At 32.7% G+C, this 16,134-nt stretch overlaps 1 protein-coding gene and 1 pseudogene across 2 annotated transcripts; both read left to right on the top strand.

Annotated features, from left to right (window-relative positions):
• The first annotated feature begins 889 nt into the window (after positions 1 to 889).
• On the top strand, positions 890 to 6,236 carry LOC124841972 (uncharacterized). Its single transcript, XM_047318356.2, has 9 exons — positions 890 to 1,320; positions 1,477 to 1,692; positions 1,779 to 1,961; positions 2,297 to 2,518; positions 2,857 to 2,973; positions 3,062 to 3,205; positions 3,821 to 3,922; positions 4,216 to 4,284; positions 5,607 to 6,236. Exons 1-9 carry the CDS (start codon positions 991 to 993, stop codon positions 5,835 to 5,837), a joined length of 1,614 nt encoding a protein of 537 aa, XP_047174312.1. The 5' UTR covers positions 890 to 990; the 3' UTR covers positions 5,838 to 6,236.
• An 871-nt stretch (positions 6,237 to 7,107) lies between these two features.
• Positions 7,108 to 9,958, top strand: LOC124841974 (uncharacterized protein At2g39920-like; annotated as a pseudogene). Its single transcript, XR_015780458.1, has 6 exons — positions 7,108 to 7,415; positions 7,614 to 7,803; positions 7,914 to 8,066; positions 8,151 to 8,598; positions 9,038 to 9,226; positions 9,617 to 9,958. The product of XR_015780458.1 is annotated as an uncharacterized protein At2g39920-like (transcript).
• The last annotated feature ends 6,176 nt before the right edge of the window (positions 9,959 to 16,134 follow it).

Genomic DNA, 16,134 nt, shown 5'->3' with positions numbered 1-16,134 from the left:
ATATATATTCTTATTGATTTAAGCATTATAGTTTTTACAAGTGAATTTCTCCTCTGATCTCTAAAATCTCCACAATTGGTACCTCGAAAATTCTCTACAAATTCCAGTAAGAACATTATACATTTTACTAATTTTATTAATGACAACTCAGTGGATTAACACATAAAATTGTATATTGGGATAATTATTCGTACTTTTGTTTTAGTGAATAGCCAGGCTAAATTAATTTGGGCCTTACCAGTAAGTCCACTTCAGACCTATAATTTAGCCTTCCAGATTATTTTTTTTTTTAACCTTTCAACATTTCAAAGGACTCTCAGCTTTATTTCTTTATTTATTAAGACTGATTAGGAATAAATGTATAAAATAATAAAACTAAGAATTGCGGCAAATACTTTGCATATGAGCTGTACAAGTATATACTTATTTTATATAATTAAAATTTACAACAAAGTCATAGTTTTAAACAAACTATATCATAACTTAAATTTATAAAATAATTTTTAATTGTGTAGGCTATGCTAGTATTTTAATTTGTACAATTTCCATGAGAAATATTTAACTTATAAAATGTATACTTTTTAAATATATAATTTATATTACTAAATCAACAATTTCAAAACATGTGATAAATAATACATATTAAATTTATTTTTTAAAAACATTAAAGTTAAATTTAAAAATGATAAGTTGAAAATAAAAGGTTAAGTATCTTTTTTGCACATGATTAAAGAAAATATTTCTAAAATCATTCTCATCCAAAGTAATTCTTAGAAACAAACTATTATTTATTATTTGAGACACGTATAAAGGATTAAAACCTTACTTAAGGATAGAAAAATATATTCCAAGTATATTTTAACAGCATTAGTGAATAATTTGATTTGTTAATTGCTGTAGTGTTTGAGTGTATTTTCCTAAGAAGACGAAGGAGAGAGCCTGAGTGTGACTGCGTAAGGGGTTTGCGCTTTTCTTCCTCCAAAGCCTTTCATGGAGTTCGCGGCACTCTCTGGCGCTGCCCAGCTTGGGAGCTTCAACCCTCTTAGAACTAACCTTCAAAGTCCAACACATCACAACCCTCTTCCATTTTGCTATGCTTCTTTCCCTTCTTCCTTTCGCAGAGTTTGCTCCTGCAAAGCCATCCTCAGCACCCACAAACCCACCTCCACCCACAAAATGTTTGGACCCCATTCAGATGATTTGGAACTCTCTGCTTTGACGGCGTTGTCCCCATTGGATGGTCGTTATTGGGGCAAAGTCAAAGAATTGTCTCCTTATTTGAGTGAATCTGCCTTAATCTATTTTCGGGTTCTTGTTGAGGTACTCACTTGTTCATTCCCCTCTTTCTTGAGACCCTTTTGATTAAAGAACCCTTTTGTGTTTTTTGTTTTGAACTTTTTATTCAGGGTATTATTGTTTTCTGATGTTGGATGTGTTGATTCAATTTTTTATTTTATTTTTATTGTTTCCTGTTAGATAAAATGGTTGCTGCAGCTGTCTATGATTCCTGAAATTGTTGAGGTTCCCAGTTTCAGTGAGAGTGCTAAGACTTTCCTACAAAGTCTGATTGATGACTTTAGTCTTGAGGATGCCTTGGAGGTTAAAAACATTGAGAGGGTCACAAATCATGATGTCAAAGCGGTGGAGTACTTCTTGAAACAGAAATGTCAATCCAATGCTGAAGTGGCTAAGGTTGAGGTTCACTTCGTGTGTTTCTTTGTGCTAGGCTATGCACTGCGTTAGTTCTGATGAATTGTAATTCTAAAACCCTTTTGCAGGTGCTTGAGTTTTTCCACTTTGGATGTACATCTGAGGATATAAATAATCTTGCACATGCCTTGATGCTGAAGGAAACAATGAATTCTGTAATGTTTCCTGTCATGGATAAAATAATCAAAGCTTTGTGTGACATGGCTAAAGATAATGCACATGTTCCAATGCTTTCTAGGACTCATGGGCAGGTATGTTCATTTGTGCACTTGGGCTATTTCAAATAATAATGTTAGTTTTTTGTTAGCATAAGAATTCATACCTACGACCTATTCCTCTCACCCTCCCTTCTACTTATACCCCAAACCATCTTTATATCCATTTCACATACTTGACTTTGAAATGGCAAACAATTGCTTTTTAGCTTTGAGCTCCTGCTGCATGAAAGGTTGTGGGTACTGGATTGTTCCTTTTTAAACAATTTGCAATTCATTAATGTTTATAGTTCTTTCACTTTATCAGTTGTTAGTTCTTCATTGTTAAGCTGTCATGATTGAACTTTGCAATTTTTCTGTCTACTCACCAGCCAGCTTCACCAACTACTTTGGGCAAGGAACTGGCTATCTTTGCTGTAAGATTAAGCAGAGAAAGGAAGGATCTGTCTCATATTGAGATATTGGGGAAATTTGCTGGTGCAGTTGGAAATTACAACGCACATGTTGTTGCATATCCCGATGTTAACTGGCCTCTGGTTGCAGAACAGTTTGTACATTCTCTTGGATTAAGTTTTAATCCTTACGTTGCTCAGGTATGTTTTTAACTTATTTTAAATTTTTTACCTGTTAAAGTTTGCCACATTTATGCAATTTAAAAAAAAAAAAAAAAAACTCCATCTTGTGGCTGTCAGTAGCCATATAAAATTTTTAGACGTCTTCTATCTCTATTGTTATGTCCCCGTATACATTGTTTTGAAAAATTTCGTGGATTGTTAATGACGCTCAATTTTGTTTTGGTCTCTATTGTTATAGTAATATCGTGAGTACTCATAATCAAAGCTGAGTTGAACTATTATTTAATGATCATCTGATCCCTTGAAATGATAACTTAATGTATGGTGCTGATAATATTACTCTACTTTGTTAACAGATTGAAACCCATGACTACATGGCAAAGCTTTTTCATTCGCTCATCCAGTTCAATAATATATTAATTGACTTTGATAGAGATGTTTGGGGCTATATATCTTTGAGCTACTTTAAGCAGGTGAGCGTTCTCATGTAGTAGCTAAAATTAGGGTAGTGTTATAGTTCAGAGCAAAAATTATTATTTTTTTTTATTTTTTTTTATACAGATCACTAAGGCTGGTGAAATTGGGTCATCAACCATGCCTCACAAAGTTAATCCTATTGATTTTGAGAACAGTGAAGGCAATCTAGGTGTAGCTAATGGAGTTCTGTCTCATTTAAGCATGAAGTTGCCGATTTCACGTTGGCAGGCAAGATCTACTGTAGTTTTTTTTTTTTTTTTTTCTGGAATTGTTATTATTCTAAACTATGATGTCAAGAGGGTTTTACTAATATATCTTCTGGAATTGTTTTGTTACAATTTTCTGTATCTATCAACACAGCTGAGATGTTGTAATTTATAGTCCAATTTGACTATCTACTGTAAGAGCAATTTGGCTATGTTCGAAAGTCATATAGGCTCTAATTGTTAAATGAAAATGAATTGAAGGAGAACTATTGAACTTATCTTCCCCTACGTTATTAATCAGTCTCATTTAATGCAATAATTCTATTCATCTGTTTCCATCATTTCAAAATAGAGGCTTCAGGAACTGACATAACATAATTCTGTTTTATGAGACTTGTTAAGTTGCTTTATCTATTGAACATTACAATTTTGTATATTTCGAAGTTACTTTTCATTGTTTCAAAATCTTACTATTCAGAATTTAAAAATTAGCTTGGCAGTTCACAATTTAAAGGTTTTATAACCTTGTTTTAATCAGTTGATCTTTGAGCATAATTTAGTGACAGTTACAGTCTAATTGTGATAGCTCTTGGAAATAGTTTATTTTTCTATAGTCATTTTTTTCCTTTTTCTGCAGAGGGACTTGACTGATTCAACTGTCATCAGGAACATGCCTGTAGGCATCGGTCATTCTCTTCTTGCCTACAAAAGCACACTTCAAGGAATTGGGAAGCTTCAGGTATTTAGCACAACATAGAATTTACGTTGATTTTCTCCTACTATTGCATAATTATCATTTTTCTATTGGAAATACAGCATTATTAGATGATATGTTTTAGTAATCTCAACTGTTAGTTTCACCCTATAGTATGTTGTCATCTATAAGAAGGATGAACATGTAAAGTTCCTGTCACTGACTATTTTCATAACTATGTAGCAAGTTTCTCAGACTTTCTATTAAATCTAGAGAAAAGATAGCAGGTTTTGGTATTTTCATTGAGGTTTATTGTAACATTTTAATTGACAATTTAGGTTAATGAAGCTCGCTTGAGTGAAGACTTGAACCAGTGCTGGGAGGTGCTTGCTGAACCAATACAGACTGTAAGTATATGCTTCTGGCTTTATATTACTATTTAGTTTAATCTTTTTTACTTTATATTGAATTCTATTCATTATTTACTTGATATAGTTCAAGTAGAACAAAAGAAGTAAGTTATTCTTTTAACTTCATTCTCTAAAGATAATACAGTTTTCTAGTTAATGTGCTTTGGGAGAAGAAAGGCGTGCTCAATCTATATCTAAAACAATTAAATGTTGCCAAAACCTGTCAAAGAAATATAATCCTTCACATGTTTTTGCAAAAAAAAAAAAATTAAATTAAAGATATACAAAATCTTGTAGAAGATCAATGTGCCAGTTTTCGCTCTGTCTTAGACTTGCTGTTATCTGCCAGTAACTCTGAACAGAAAACAGAGAAAAGGAAAGAGAGAATGTATTTCCTGTGAGCACTTTTTCTTCCCCGTAGCCACTACATTCTTCAAGCATGTTTTGCTCTGCAGCAGCCCCTGTCTTTGGAGTCTTGTTTGCTCTACAACAGCTTCTGCACCCTTCAAATATGATTTGTTCTCCAAGAGCTGTTGCATCCTGAGCTCTATCGCAACCATTCTATCAAAGCTGCCCTTCTCTTGCAATCTCCATGCTTTCTGACTCATGGCTAACTGCCACCATCTGCTATTAGCTCCTCAACATTCACCTGCACACACCTGCATTAAATTAATGCGTGAAACTGTCATTATTGACTTTTCCAGCTTCACCAATCAAGTGACTAACATGTTCACTGAGTCTCTCAAGGAGTTTCATGTTGATGACATTGATAACAAATTTGACTCATGATACATATCTTCCAACTTGAAGAGGAGAGTGTTAAAGATATGATTTGATTACATCAAATAAGAAAATATCTTAACAAATTATCACTATCAATTATTGTTTTTTTTTATTATTGAATATAAATAAATAAAAGTACAAGACACAATTACAAGCAATTCTTTCCATATCCTCTCACTTGATACTTTCATTCTACATCCACCTTTCTAGCTGTTGTTTGATCCCTTCTATTCCTTCGGCCTTCCCTCATTTTAGAGGTCGACCCTCCACTCGACCCTTTCTTTATTTTTCACCCTATTCTACTGTAGAAAAATTTGTTGAGTTTGTGCAGTCCGTGCTTCAACTTTGAAATACTGACTAGTAGGAATGATGCTGCAATCCACGAGATATGGTTTCGTGTTTTTTTCATCTCCAGCCGCTGCAACATTGGTTTTAAATGAATTGTCCACAATTGTGTGCTCTATCCTCTTGATTTTGCTTGTTATCATTCCCTTAAAAAAATTTACTACTATAATCATTTTGCAAATTTTATTCAGGTCATGCGAAGATATGGTGTTCCTGAGCCTTATGAGAAGCTAAAAGAGCTAACCAGAGGAAAAGCCGTTAACAAAGACAGCATAAGAGTCTTCATTGAAGGCTTAGATATTCCAGAAGAAGCAAAGACGAATCTGTTGAAGTTAACACCGGATACTTATGTTGGAGCAGCAGTTGAATTGGCCAGAACAGTAGAAAATGTGGTGAACATTGTGAATGGATCGAATATTTAGTAAACAAGTGATCGAAGCAGTTTTCTCGATATGTCAATTAGTTAATGAGACTCTTGGGAAGACAATTTTGCATCCTCGCCATCCATTCACCATGTGGTTATTATTAGTGATATATGAACACTCTAAAATAAGATGTTCCATTTGAAAAAAAGAGAGAAAGGACATGAACCTCCTTGATTACAAAAACATTCTGATATACAATGATATCAAGGATTTTGTAACATTTGGAACTTGTACTGTAGGAGTTTGAAGTGCCAGACCTGAATAATAATAATAACATAGGTCTGGTGAAAAGCATAAAGGATGCGCCAAATTTGAACCATACTTATTCAGCTCCTTGCACCATTTTCTGCTGTGTATGGAGTCCATAATGGCAATTTTTGAAATCTCGTGTGTAAATATCTAAAGTATTTTACTTGCATTTTCTCAGGAACTAAATACAGCCTAGGTAGTTTCAAAGAATTTAATCGGAATTTTTGTCAGTGCAAAGGAATTTAATCCTGCAATGTTTTATACGTTTAGGTTATACAGTTTTGTAAAATTTAAATATTCAACATTATTATAACTCATTAATACAGATTCGTTGTGCTTAATTCCTATTCTTAAAAGCATGTTATTTTAGAGATAAAAGAGAATAGTAGTTGATAATTTTAACTGAAAGGTAAGCATTGTCTATCTGTCTTCTAGATTTCAATCTGATTTGATTGCCCCATGCTATTATACATTATATAGTTTATCTATTTATTATTAATTTTACTATTACTCTTGTTATGTTTAATTATTAAGTGGGGCCTTGGGAATCTAGAATCTTGCTAGCCACTACCAATTTTAACCTCACACCATTCTGACTCATGTGCCAAGTGGGGCTATGTGTTTCGCCATTTTTAAGAGGTGAATGTACGCAAGGACACGCATTCAACAGTATATCACACGTTCTCACAACCTCGTATAGTAAATTAATCCTCTGAATACTTTGTTTTTTGCCTAAAATTTGGTTAGCGTTTTAATACATTTCTCGTAATGTTAAATATCCCAATATTCTCCTCACACTTTCTTTTACTTTAGTTGTGCTTAAATTGGTGAATACGTTTTCGTCACGCTATTCCAGGATAATGATTTCAGTAGGGTATACCCACGTTCTGGAAAATGACAGTATGAAAACAATTTGAAGTAGTGTTACAATTTGATTGGTAATTGACTGTGTTTGGTTATACACCTTGATTGTTAATACCACCAAAAACAAAGGATAAAGAAAAGAAGACTGATAGGATTACGCTGAAATCCCTATTTTCTGAAGTCCAAGCTATCTCGTTTTTCAAACATGTTTAAAAAATGAATAAACCAAACAGTGTGGCCACATAACTATCCTGTAGAATCATTGATCTATATCTATCGTTTCAGTCAATTGTTTCCTTCCATAATTCATTTTGCTTATAATAATGTCTTTCTTCGATGCTGTTTTCTCTCACTGTCTTCCCCAATCACCAATTTAACAATACACATTCAGATGACGAAATCTGAAAAGATTTGATTTTTGAAGTTAACTGGGATGCAACAAACTGAAACACCGTTCTTTGGGTCAGTTTCTACTCTCTCTTTCATATTTGTTTTTGAGCCAAATAGTGTTATTTGTTGTGTTCTGTGTGATCGGAAGCAAGGTTGGTTAGGAACTTGTGGACACCACAGATCGTGTGCCCCCTGAATGTTTAAATTATCTAACATCGCTTGCATATTTTATATTCTTTAATTTGAAGGGTTGTTTATATTCTGATATAGGATCAGGTGATTCGGTGGTGGGAAATTCTCATGGAAAAAGAAAAGGGAATTGTTGAACAGTTATTTGGGGTCATGAGTTATAGCTTATTCCCCATTTCCTCATCCCTTTCTGTTGAAATGTTTCCTTGTCAAAAAACTTGGGAAGGTCTAGAAACAAAGCAAAAAGAAAAGATGTTCACTGCATTTGCTTGTAAGTTTTGGTTATATCAAAAGTGGAATCCAATCTCATTAATTTGCATCTTTGTCACTGTTGTTGGATCCGATACCATGAACGATAATAAAATCTCTCCAAAATTTCAGGATGCCCCTTTGATTTCTAGTTCTGGAAGCAAGCAATTGGTGCTGCTTTAACTGGATTTTAGAATAGAAATTAGCAGCAGCTTGAAGTTATGTCTGCTTATGGCCATCAAATGGAGCAGATGTATTCTGCTCACAGTCTCTCTGGTGGTTCTGGTATGTAATGGAACCTTGTCATTTCAACTTATTATTATAGCATAATTTTGATTATTATTGGTCCTGTTTCTTTCGTGGTTACAGAGTTGAGGAGGAGCAGTTTTGTGCTGGAATCAGGATTCTACATCACATCCTTTGTTGCAACCATTCTTGTTGCTGCATTAGCCGCTGCCGGGCTTTTATTGATTACTTTATTGGTTTCACTGGCAATGATGCTGCAATCTTGTCAAAGTAGCCATGCTGGAATTATTGAGCTTCGGAATATAAATGACGAGTACAACTATTGCAAGGTCTATTCTCTGCATGCCAAGCTCAATAACTTGGAAGGACACCATTTTCCTAACCTTTGCAAGGACCTTGCCATAGGGTATATCAAGGGAGGTCAATATGCTAGAGACTTGGATTCAACCAAATCTCTAATGGATGATTATTTCAACTCTGTTAGACCATCAGATGATGATCTTGATGTGGTATTGATAGACATAGATGGAATCGTTTCCCCAAATCTTCATTCTTCTACTTTATTGCAAAGGTAATCTTATCATCCACCTTATCCCCCCTGTGTATGAGGCCATAATTTCTTTGAAAGAGGAATCTTACATCTATGGTTCAGTTTTTGGGTATTTGTAAAAGAGATTCTTCTTTCTTTGAAGAAATACTTTTGCAGGGAAATTCTTGAAGTGACATAATCTCAATCTTGATGAACTTTGTCTTTTATTGTGTTACTTAACCCACCTTTATGTTCCTCAATTGTTGATGGTATAGAAATTGAATCATGGCCAGCTGGAATCATGGTGTTCAAAATTTGTATGCATTTTTTTTTTCACTCCAACTTACATCTGTTATTCAACCCCCAGTTGTTGTTTTTTATGTATTTTTAAGTTGTCCATCTAACTTGATGCAGCTCTGCACATGTTTTTAGCAGTAACCTGACATGGTTTTTTCTTTTGATGTGGTTTTCATGATAACAGCAGCATTGACAATTGTATCGTAGAGGCAAAGAATTTAAAGTACATGTTTGTTTTAAGATTATACACGAAGCTTCAAGCTGGTGGATGGTCCATAATTTTGTTATCAAGAGAGCATGTAAAACACCAAAATGTCACCATCAATCATCTTATCTCTGCTGGATTTAGAGGCTGGTCTTCTTTGATGATGAGGTATTCTGATTATTATTTTCCTTTGAGTTATCATGGATAATGATTAAAGGAGGATCTCAGATTCTGTCTCTTTTGGACCTTATGGTAGAAATCTAAAAAGCTCACTTTGAAAAAATCTAACCTTCTCTTACTTTAATCTCTTGTGAATTCCCAGATTATTTCAGTGCTTAGTTAGCACAGGCATCTTACCACTCTTATCAACAATATGTGGATGTTCCAGTTTCTAATTTCTCTTCCAAATCTCCTTGATTAATTCTATAACCATGTTTAAAATATTCGGTCTTATAAACAATCTCTTTCCCTACAAAACAATAGCTAATTCCTCTTTAGCTATAGCATACTAAAGAACTTCCATCTTATGCAACCAATGTATGATCTATGTTTTTGCAGAGATGATGCAGATTCTTCCAAAGGGAATGAGTTTTTTTCTAGACAAAGGAATGTGATACAGACGAAGGGATTCCGCATAAAAAGTGTCATCAGCAGTGAAATGGATGCTTTGACTGTTGATGATAGAGGAATCAGAGTTTTTTTGCTACCAGACCCTATATTTGACAAGTTTGAACAGCAAACAAGAACATAGAAGCTGGATATTAGTTTCATATCCTACACTATACCATTATTGATTTCTTTTTTTGATTCTCTGCATCTCCCATTTGTTCATAGTAAGGGTGTTGTAATCACATCTCATTTTCTGCCAAAGGATGATAGAGCGTAAAATTATGCTGTCAATTTCTTGTATTATATTATTACTGTTATTATTATACTTTTTTAAAGAACTACGTATATTTTCATATGGAAACTATCAAAAACGAAATAATTATTTCATTTTTGAAGTCCCTGTTTTCTTTCTTTTCCTTGGGTTAAAGAATTACGAAATAATTCTTTAATTTTTTGAAGTTCTTTTTTCTCTCTTTTTCTTAAAAAAAATGATAAGTAGGAAAGTGGGTCTCCTTTTTCTTTTGTTCGATACCTCCGTATTTCTGAAGATAGTTATAATTTTACAAATGAACATATTAATCTTTTTCGGAATAAAGAGTGACGAGGGAGTTATTGGTGATTGTTAAATGAAAAATGATATTTAACAATGAATTTCTTAAATAAAGTTCATGTATTTCTAGATAGGATAAATTCGTTCTATCATGTTTATAATCTCATTTAAAACTTAAAATATGTTATATAAATATTAGTTTTAATTATTAATTTAATCTCTATATTTAAACTTTTGAATTTTATTCTTATATTTTTTTTTGTTTTAATTAATTTTTTACTTTTGCAAAATGATTAACCCAATTTCTTTTGTTTAATTGATGTTAGCACGATTTCGAGATATCATGTAACAAAATATAATTTTGACAAATATTAAAATGAGTCATGTTTTATTTTAGAACTTTTCAAAATATGAGGCATCTTTTATTTTAGAACTTTTCTTACTGCCATGCCACACCAAATAGAAAATGATTTATTTTGTTTGGTAACAAATTCGTAATTTGAAACATGATATTTACAAACAACTTCATCGTCAAATTATCGAAAATAACCACATCGATTTTAAAAAAAAATGTAAATTTAAGTAAAAAAATATAAAGATCAGATGCCAAAATATATAAAAGAAATTTCTAACTAAATATTAATATTGACTATACTTAATTATATTTTAGTGTCTAAATTTTTGAACAAATTCCTATTTTCTTTTTCAAATTCAAAAAATTCATTTTAGTTTCACTTAAAAAAACTCATTTTTAGTCCTTAATTTAAGTTTTAGAGACCAATTTTTTTTTTTAATTTTGAGAAACAATCTGTTTTAAATTTAGTAACCAAGATAAAAAAAATACCATAAATTTTAAAGAGTAAATGGTATATTAAATTAAATATATTGGAAACAGAGGAAAGTAAAAACTAAAACATCTACTGGTCAAGAATCATGTATTCATGCTAGTTAATTAAAAATATAAAACACTATCTTAAGTTAGTTCTATTCTTAATTTTCGAACCAAACTTTTGAGAGAGAAAAAATAAATTAAAAAAAATAAACAGTTTTAACCCATCATATAGGATTGGACAAAAATAACTAATATGTACTGTACTATAGTTAACTATATTATATTATACTTAAAAAAATTGATCCATTTTTACTAAAAGTTCAGTACACTATTTTATGGTTTAGTTTTTAAAAATTGAACTTATAACAGTTTCGATTTAGTTAACTGTGAGAACTGTATCTCCTCTTTTCTCTTCTCTAGCTCTCGTTCAATTGCTCCATACGTTATTTAATAATAAAATATTAATAAAAGAAACCCCTCAAATAAAAAATTAATAATGAATTTTTTAAGACAAAATTTTTTTATCACAAATTTTTATATTTTTTCATCAATAAACATATATTACTTTTTAAATAATATTCTTTTAAGTAATAAAAGTAAAATATATTTTTTAAATTTAATTTTATTAAATAATTAAGTAATATAAATCATAAAAAAAAAGACTATATAAAAAAATAATACTTTAAATATATTATATTCTTTAACATATTATTAAATATGTAAAAATATGTAAAAAAACTTTTAATGATATTAAAATATGTGTAAGCGCACACACTAAAATAACTATTTATTTTAAAAATCAACTTACTTTAAAATAAATATCAATATTATTATTTTTAAATGATAGTATTTTACATACTAAAACTAAAATATATTTTTTAACGTTAAATTTTATTAAATGAATATATAATGAAATATCATAAAAAAAATAGTAATGTAGCAAAAATAATTAATATTATAGAAATATCAAATGACAAAAACATTAACAAACGTTTATTAAGAGTAATTTTTCTAGTATCATCTTTTATTATATTATAATAATTAATAAATATTAGTTTAATTTTTACATAATAAAATATAAATAATAAATAATTGATTAATAAAACAATTTTACGAGAGAACAAAATAAATATAAATAAAAAATTATTTTAAAATAAAATAAGTAGATAAAAATATAAAATAAATTATATACACATATAAAACAAAAAAATATAAATAAAAAATTAAAAAAATAAATATAAAAGTAAAATAATATTCATGACAAAATAAATATAAATAAAAAAATAAAAAATAAAATAAAATAAAATAAAATAAATAAATAAATAAATAATAAAATAATTTCCATACACATATAATAATAAAAGAAATATAAATAAAATACTATCAAATAATTAAAAAGTTAATTTGTAAGACACTTATGAATAAAATAAAATAAATATTAAAATAAATTTCAATTAAAAAGAGCATGTATTGTTATACTATTCAGTTTAAAAACTAGTACAATTCAGTTTAAAAACTAGTACAATTCAGTTTAAAAACTAGTACAATTAAGTTTAAAATTAGTATAATTCAGTGTAAAATTAGTATAGTTAGTAGTTCAGTTTAGTTTATATTGTAGTTTAGTACAATTTAGTATAGTTCAGTTCAGTCCAGTTTGATAAAACAAAAAACAGTTCAGTTTGCCTGAACTGTTTTACAGCTCAGTTCAATTTATACAAATTAGTTTTTAGTTCAGTTTATACAAATTAGTTTTTAGTTTAGTACAAATTTTAGTAGTATAGTGCAGTTCGGTTCTATTTGTCCACCCCTATATTTGTATTGATTAATTTCAATAATATATTTTTTTATTCAGTTGGATTTTGAGTGTCAATATACCATAAAGTGACTAAATTGGCATTAACTTTGGAATGATTGGGGAAGGGAAAGGGAAAGGAAGAAAGAGTTTTATGCCTTAAACCCTAAAATCAATGCATTGGATTTGTCGTATGTTCTCTTCTTGATATTCACATCTCAATCCTTATCCTTTCATTAAATATTTCTACAAACATCATGCACACTTTAATGTTAATTAGGTATGCATTCTCATCATGCATCAATCTCTCATTTTTTTTATAAATAATTTGGTTAATGTCTCAGTCACAAAATGTTTCGGTAGATATTTTGTGGAACCGAGACACTAACATTTCTGACGTATTCTTTTTACCTTCGAACGTCTGAATTATCGAAGTCGTTCACTTTCCTACAATTCAAGTTGCTCGCTCCTCTACGATCGCTTGGCCTTTAGTGGAGACCGCACGATGATTTTTCTGGACAGAGGGGGGAGGTACCTGCAAAGACACTCCGACGCTAGAGTTAGGCGTCTGTTGAAAGAGTTGTTGCTCACAAAAGAATATTATGGTAGTTGAGTATTATGAACTCAGTAGAGCGTGAGTAGAATGTGAATGGAACGTACTTGGCTTTTGGCCCTGACTTTGTATTTATAAGTTGTCTCATGGACCCTAAACTGACACAGACTCAGTAAAATATAAACATAGTTACCTTAAAATCCAGGCGGTTACTCATAAACAACTTTATGAATATCTTTTAATCATATATCTTTGATTATTTTATCCTCTGCTGGATTATTAACCCAATAACTTAAATGTTGGCCCAATTGTGGCCCAACATCTTTTAACTTGGTTTGAACGAGCGTTGCCTCGGTTTAACCTTGTTGACGAGCGCTATTGTTGACGAGCGATGTTGTTAACGAACGCTGCTACATCGGTCTTGGATCTGCCCCAATTTGACCTTGTTGGCGAGCGTTGTTGTTGACGAGCGCTGCTACAGTATCAAGATCGACCGGTCTTGGATGATAACCGTTCGGCCTAGATATCATACTATACATAATGCCCCCAAGTCCAAGTTAACTGTTTGACTTTAGCCAGGGTTAAGTGTAGGACTTATATGAGCTTGAGGAAGGTCATCCTTGTTCTATTGGGAGGTTGTTTTGATTGTAATTTGAGTCGTTTGCTCGTCTCTGACCGAATGATGGACTTCAGGAGTTACCTTTTGAACTTTTTACTAGGTCGATCGGCTTATGATGAGAGTTCTTTATAGAACTTTTTTCCCACGTTAACTAGCGACTTTGATAGCATTTTGTTTATCTGCACTATGAAGCTGACTAACTGAATACTTTTTGGGCTAAATGGTCGAATATTTGTGAAGTCGAACAACATAGTACTTGTGAGGCCGAATGACCGAATACCTGTGAGGCCGAATGACCATGTACTTGTGAATGCGTGTGAGTGAGCGTTCATCGGGAGAATGCCTTTACCGTTTGTATGATAGTCCATGAGGGACTGTCTCCACCGCTCGGTTTATAGTCCATGGGGGACTGTCTCTACCGCTCGATTTATAGTCCATGAGGGACTGTCTTTAATTTATAGTCCATATGTGACTGTCTTTGATTTATAGTCCATGGGGTACTGTCTTTGATTTATAGTCCATGGGCGACTATCTTTGATTTATAGTCCATGGGAGTCTGTCTTTATTGTTCGGATCATAGTCCATGAAAGACTGTCACCACCGCTCGGTTTATAGTCCATGGGGGACTGTCTTTACTGCTTGGTTTATAGTCCATGAGGCACTGTCTCTACCGCTCGGTTTATAGTCCATGAGGGACTGTCTCTACCGCTCGGTTTATAGTCCATGGGGGACTGTCTCTACCGCTCGGTTTATAGTCCATGGGGGACTATCTTTTATTTATAGTCCATGGGGGACTGTCTTTACCGCTTGGTTTATAGTCCATGAGGCACTATCTCTACCGCTCGGTTTATAGTCCATGGGGGACTGTCTCTACCGCTCGGTTTATAGTCCATGGAGGACTGTCTCTACCGCTCGATTTATAGTCCATGGGGGATTGTCTTTGATTTATAGTCCATGAGAGATTTTCTTTGTCGTTTGATTTTGAACGAAGGAGTTCGGTTTGGAACGTTCCCTGGGTTTTATGAATGGTACGAACGGTTAACTCCGGATTGACCAAAGGAGGTGTGTGCCTGATCTTGTCTTCTGCCTTGTAAGGCCGAATGGCTGAACACTTGGGAGGCCGAATGACCAAATATCTGTGAGGCCGAACGGCGGAATTGAATGCATGGGATGTCGAATGGACGAATGCATGTGACGCCGAATAGCCGAATGCATGTGAGGCCGAACGGTCAAATGCGTGGGAAGCGGAATGGTTGAATTCATGCGAGGCCGAATGGCTGATGGCATGAAAAAAAACGTGATAGTGATGTCATAAGTGTTTATTCCAACAAAAGAATTTAAACAACAAAAGTCTATGCCTTAAGAAATTGAAATAAGCATGATAGTAATGTTTAAGTAAATTTATAGATTAGTCGCATTCCACATGTTAGGAAGGAATTTTTATCATATCTTCTAGACGATACGACCCCGAACTGAGCAGTAAGGGCTATGACTGCGGCTACGACTTTACTTGTGTCTTCGTTCGGCCCTTTGATATGACCGTTCGGTTTCTCTGTGCTGAGAATTTTCTCTAGTAGGACTTTTTGTTCGTGTTCTTTCATCTACAAATTTTTGCAGATGGCCTCCTCTGATGAACATTTCTATCTCATCTTTTAATGCATCACATTCCTCTGTAGTATGTCCTCGGTTTAGATGAAACCGGCAGCTTTTCCTTTCGTCAACGTCTTTTGGAGAAGACTTTTTCCGAATTGTATGAAGTTCAGTATTTAGAGCTTCCTCAAGAACTTTTACCCTGGGTACGTTAAGGGGAGTGTAATGATTATACCTGGGTGTTCAAACGAAATCTTTGTGAAACGTACCTCCATTCCTGTCACTATTGTTGAATGATTGCCTGCCTTCTTTCTTGCTTCCGCCTGTAGAGACTTCTTATTGTTTCTTTCTTTGTGAGATTCGCATATCCTCCATACGGATGAACTCAGCTACTCTTTCTTGGAGTTCTTCCATAGTTTTTGGTGGTCGGGCATATAATTTTTCAGTAAAATATCATGGTCTCAGGCATGCAGGGAAATTGTTGATAATAAAAGAGTGATTAACCTCTTTAACTCGCTGTGCGGTTTCGCT

Source organism: Vigna umbellata, chromosome 1 (assembly GCF_029865625.1).
Source record: "Vigna umbellata cultivar VRB3 chromosome 1, Vumbellata_1.0, whole genome shotgun sequence".
Classification (NCBI taxonomy): Eukaryota; Viridiplantae; Streptophyta; class Magnoliopsida; order Fabales; family Fabaceae; genus Vigna; species Vigna umbellata.
The sequence above is the reverse complement of the archived record's forward strand: the minus strand, read 5'-3'. Positions and strand labels throughout refer to the sequence as shown.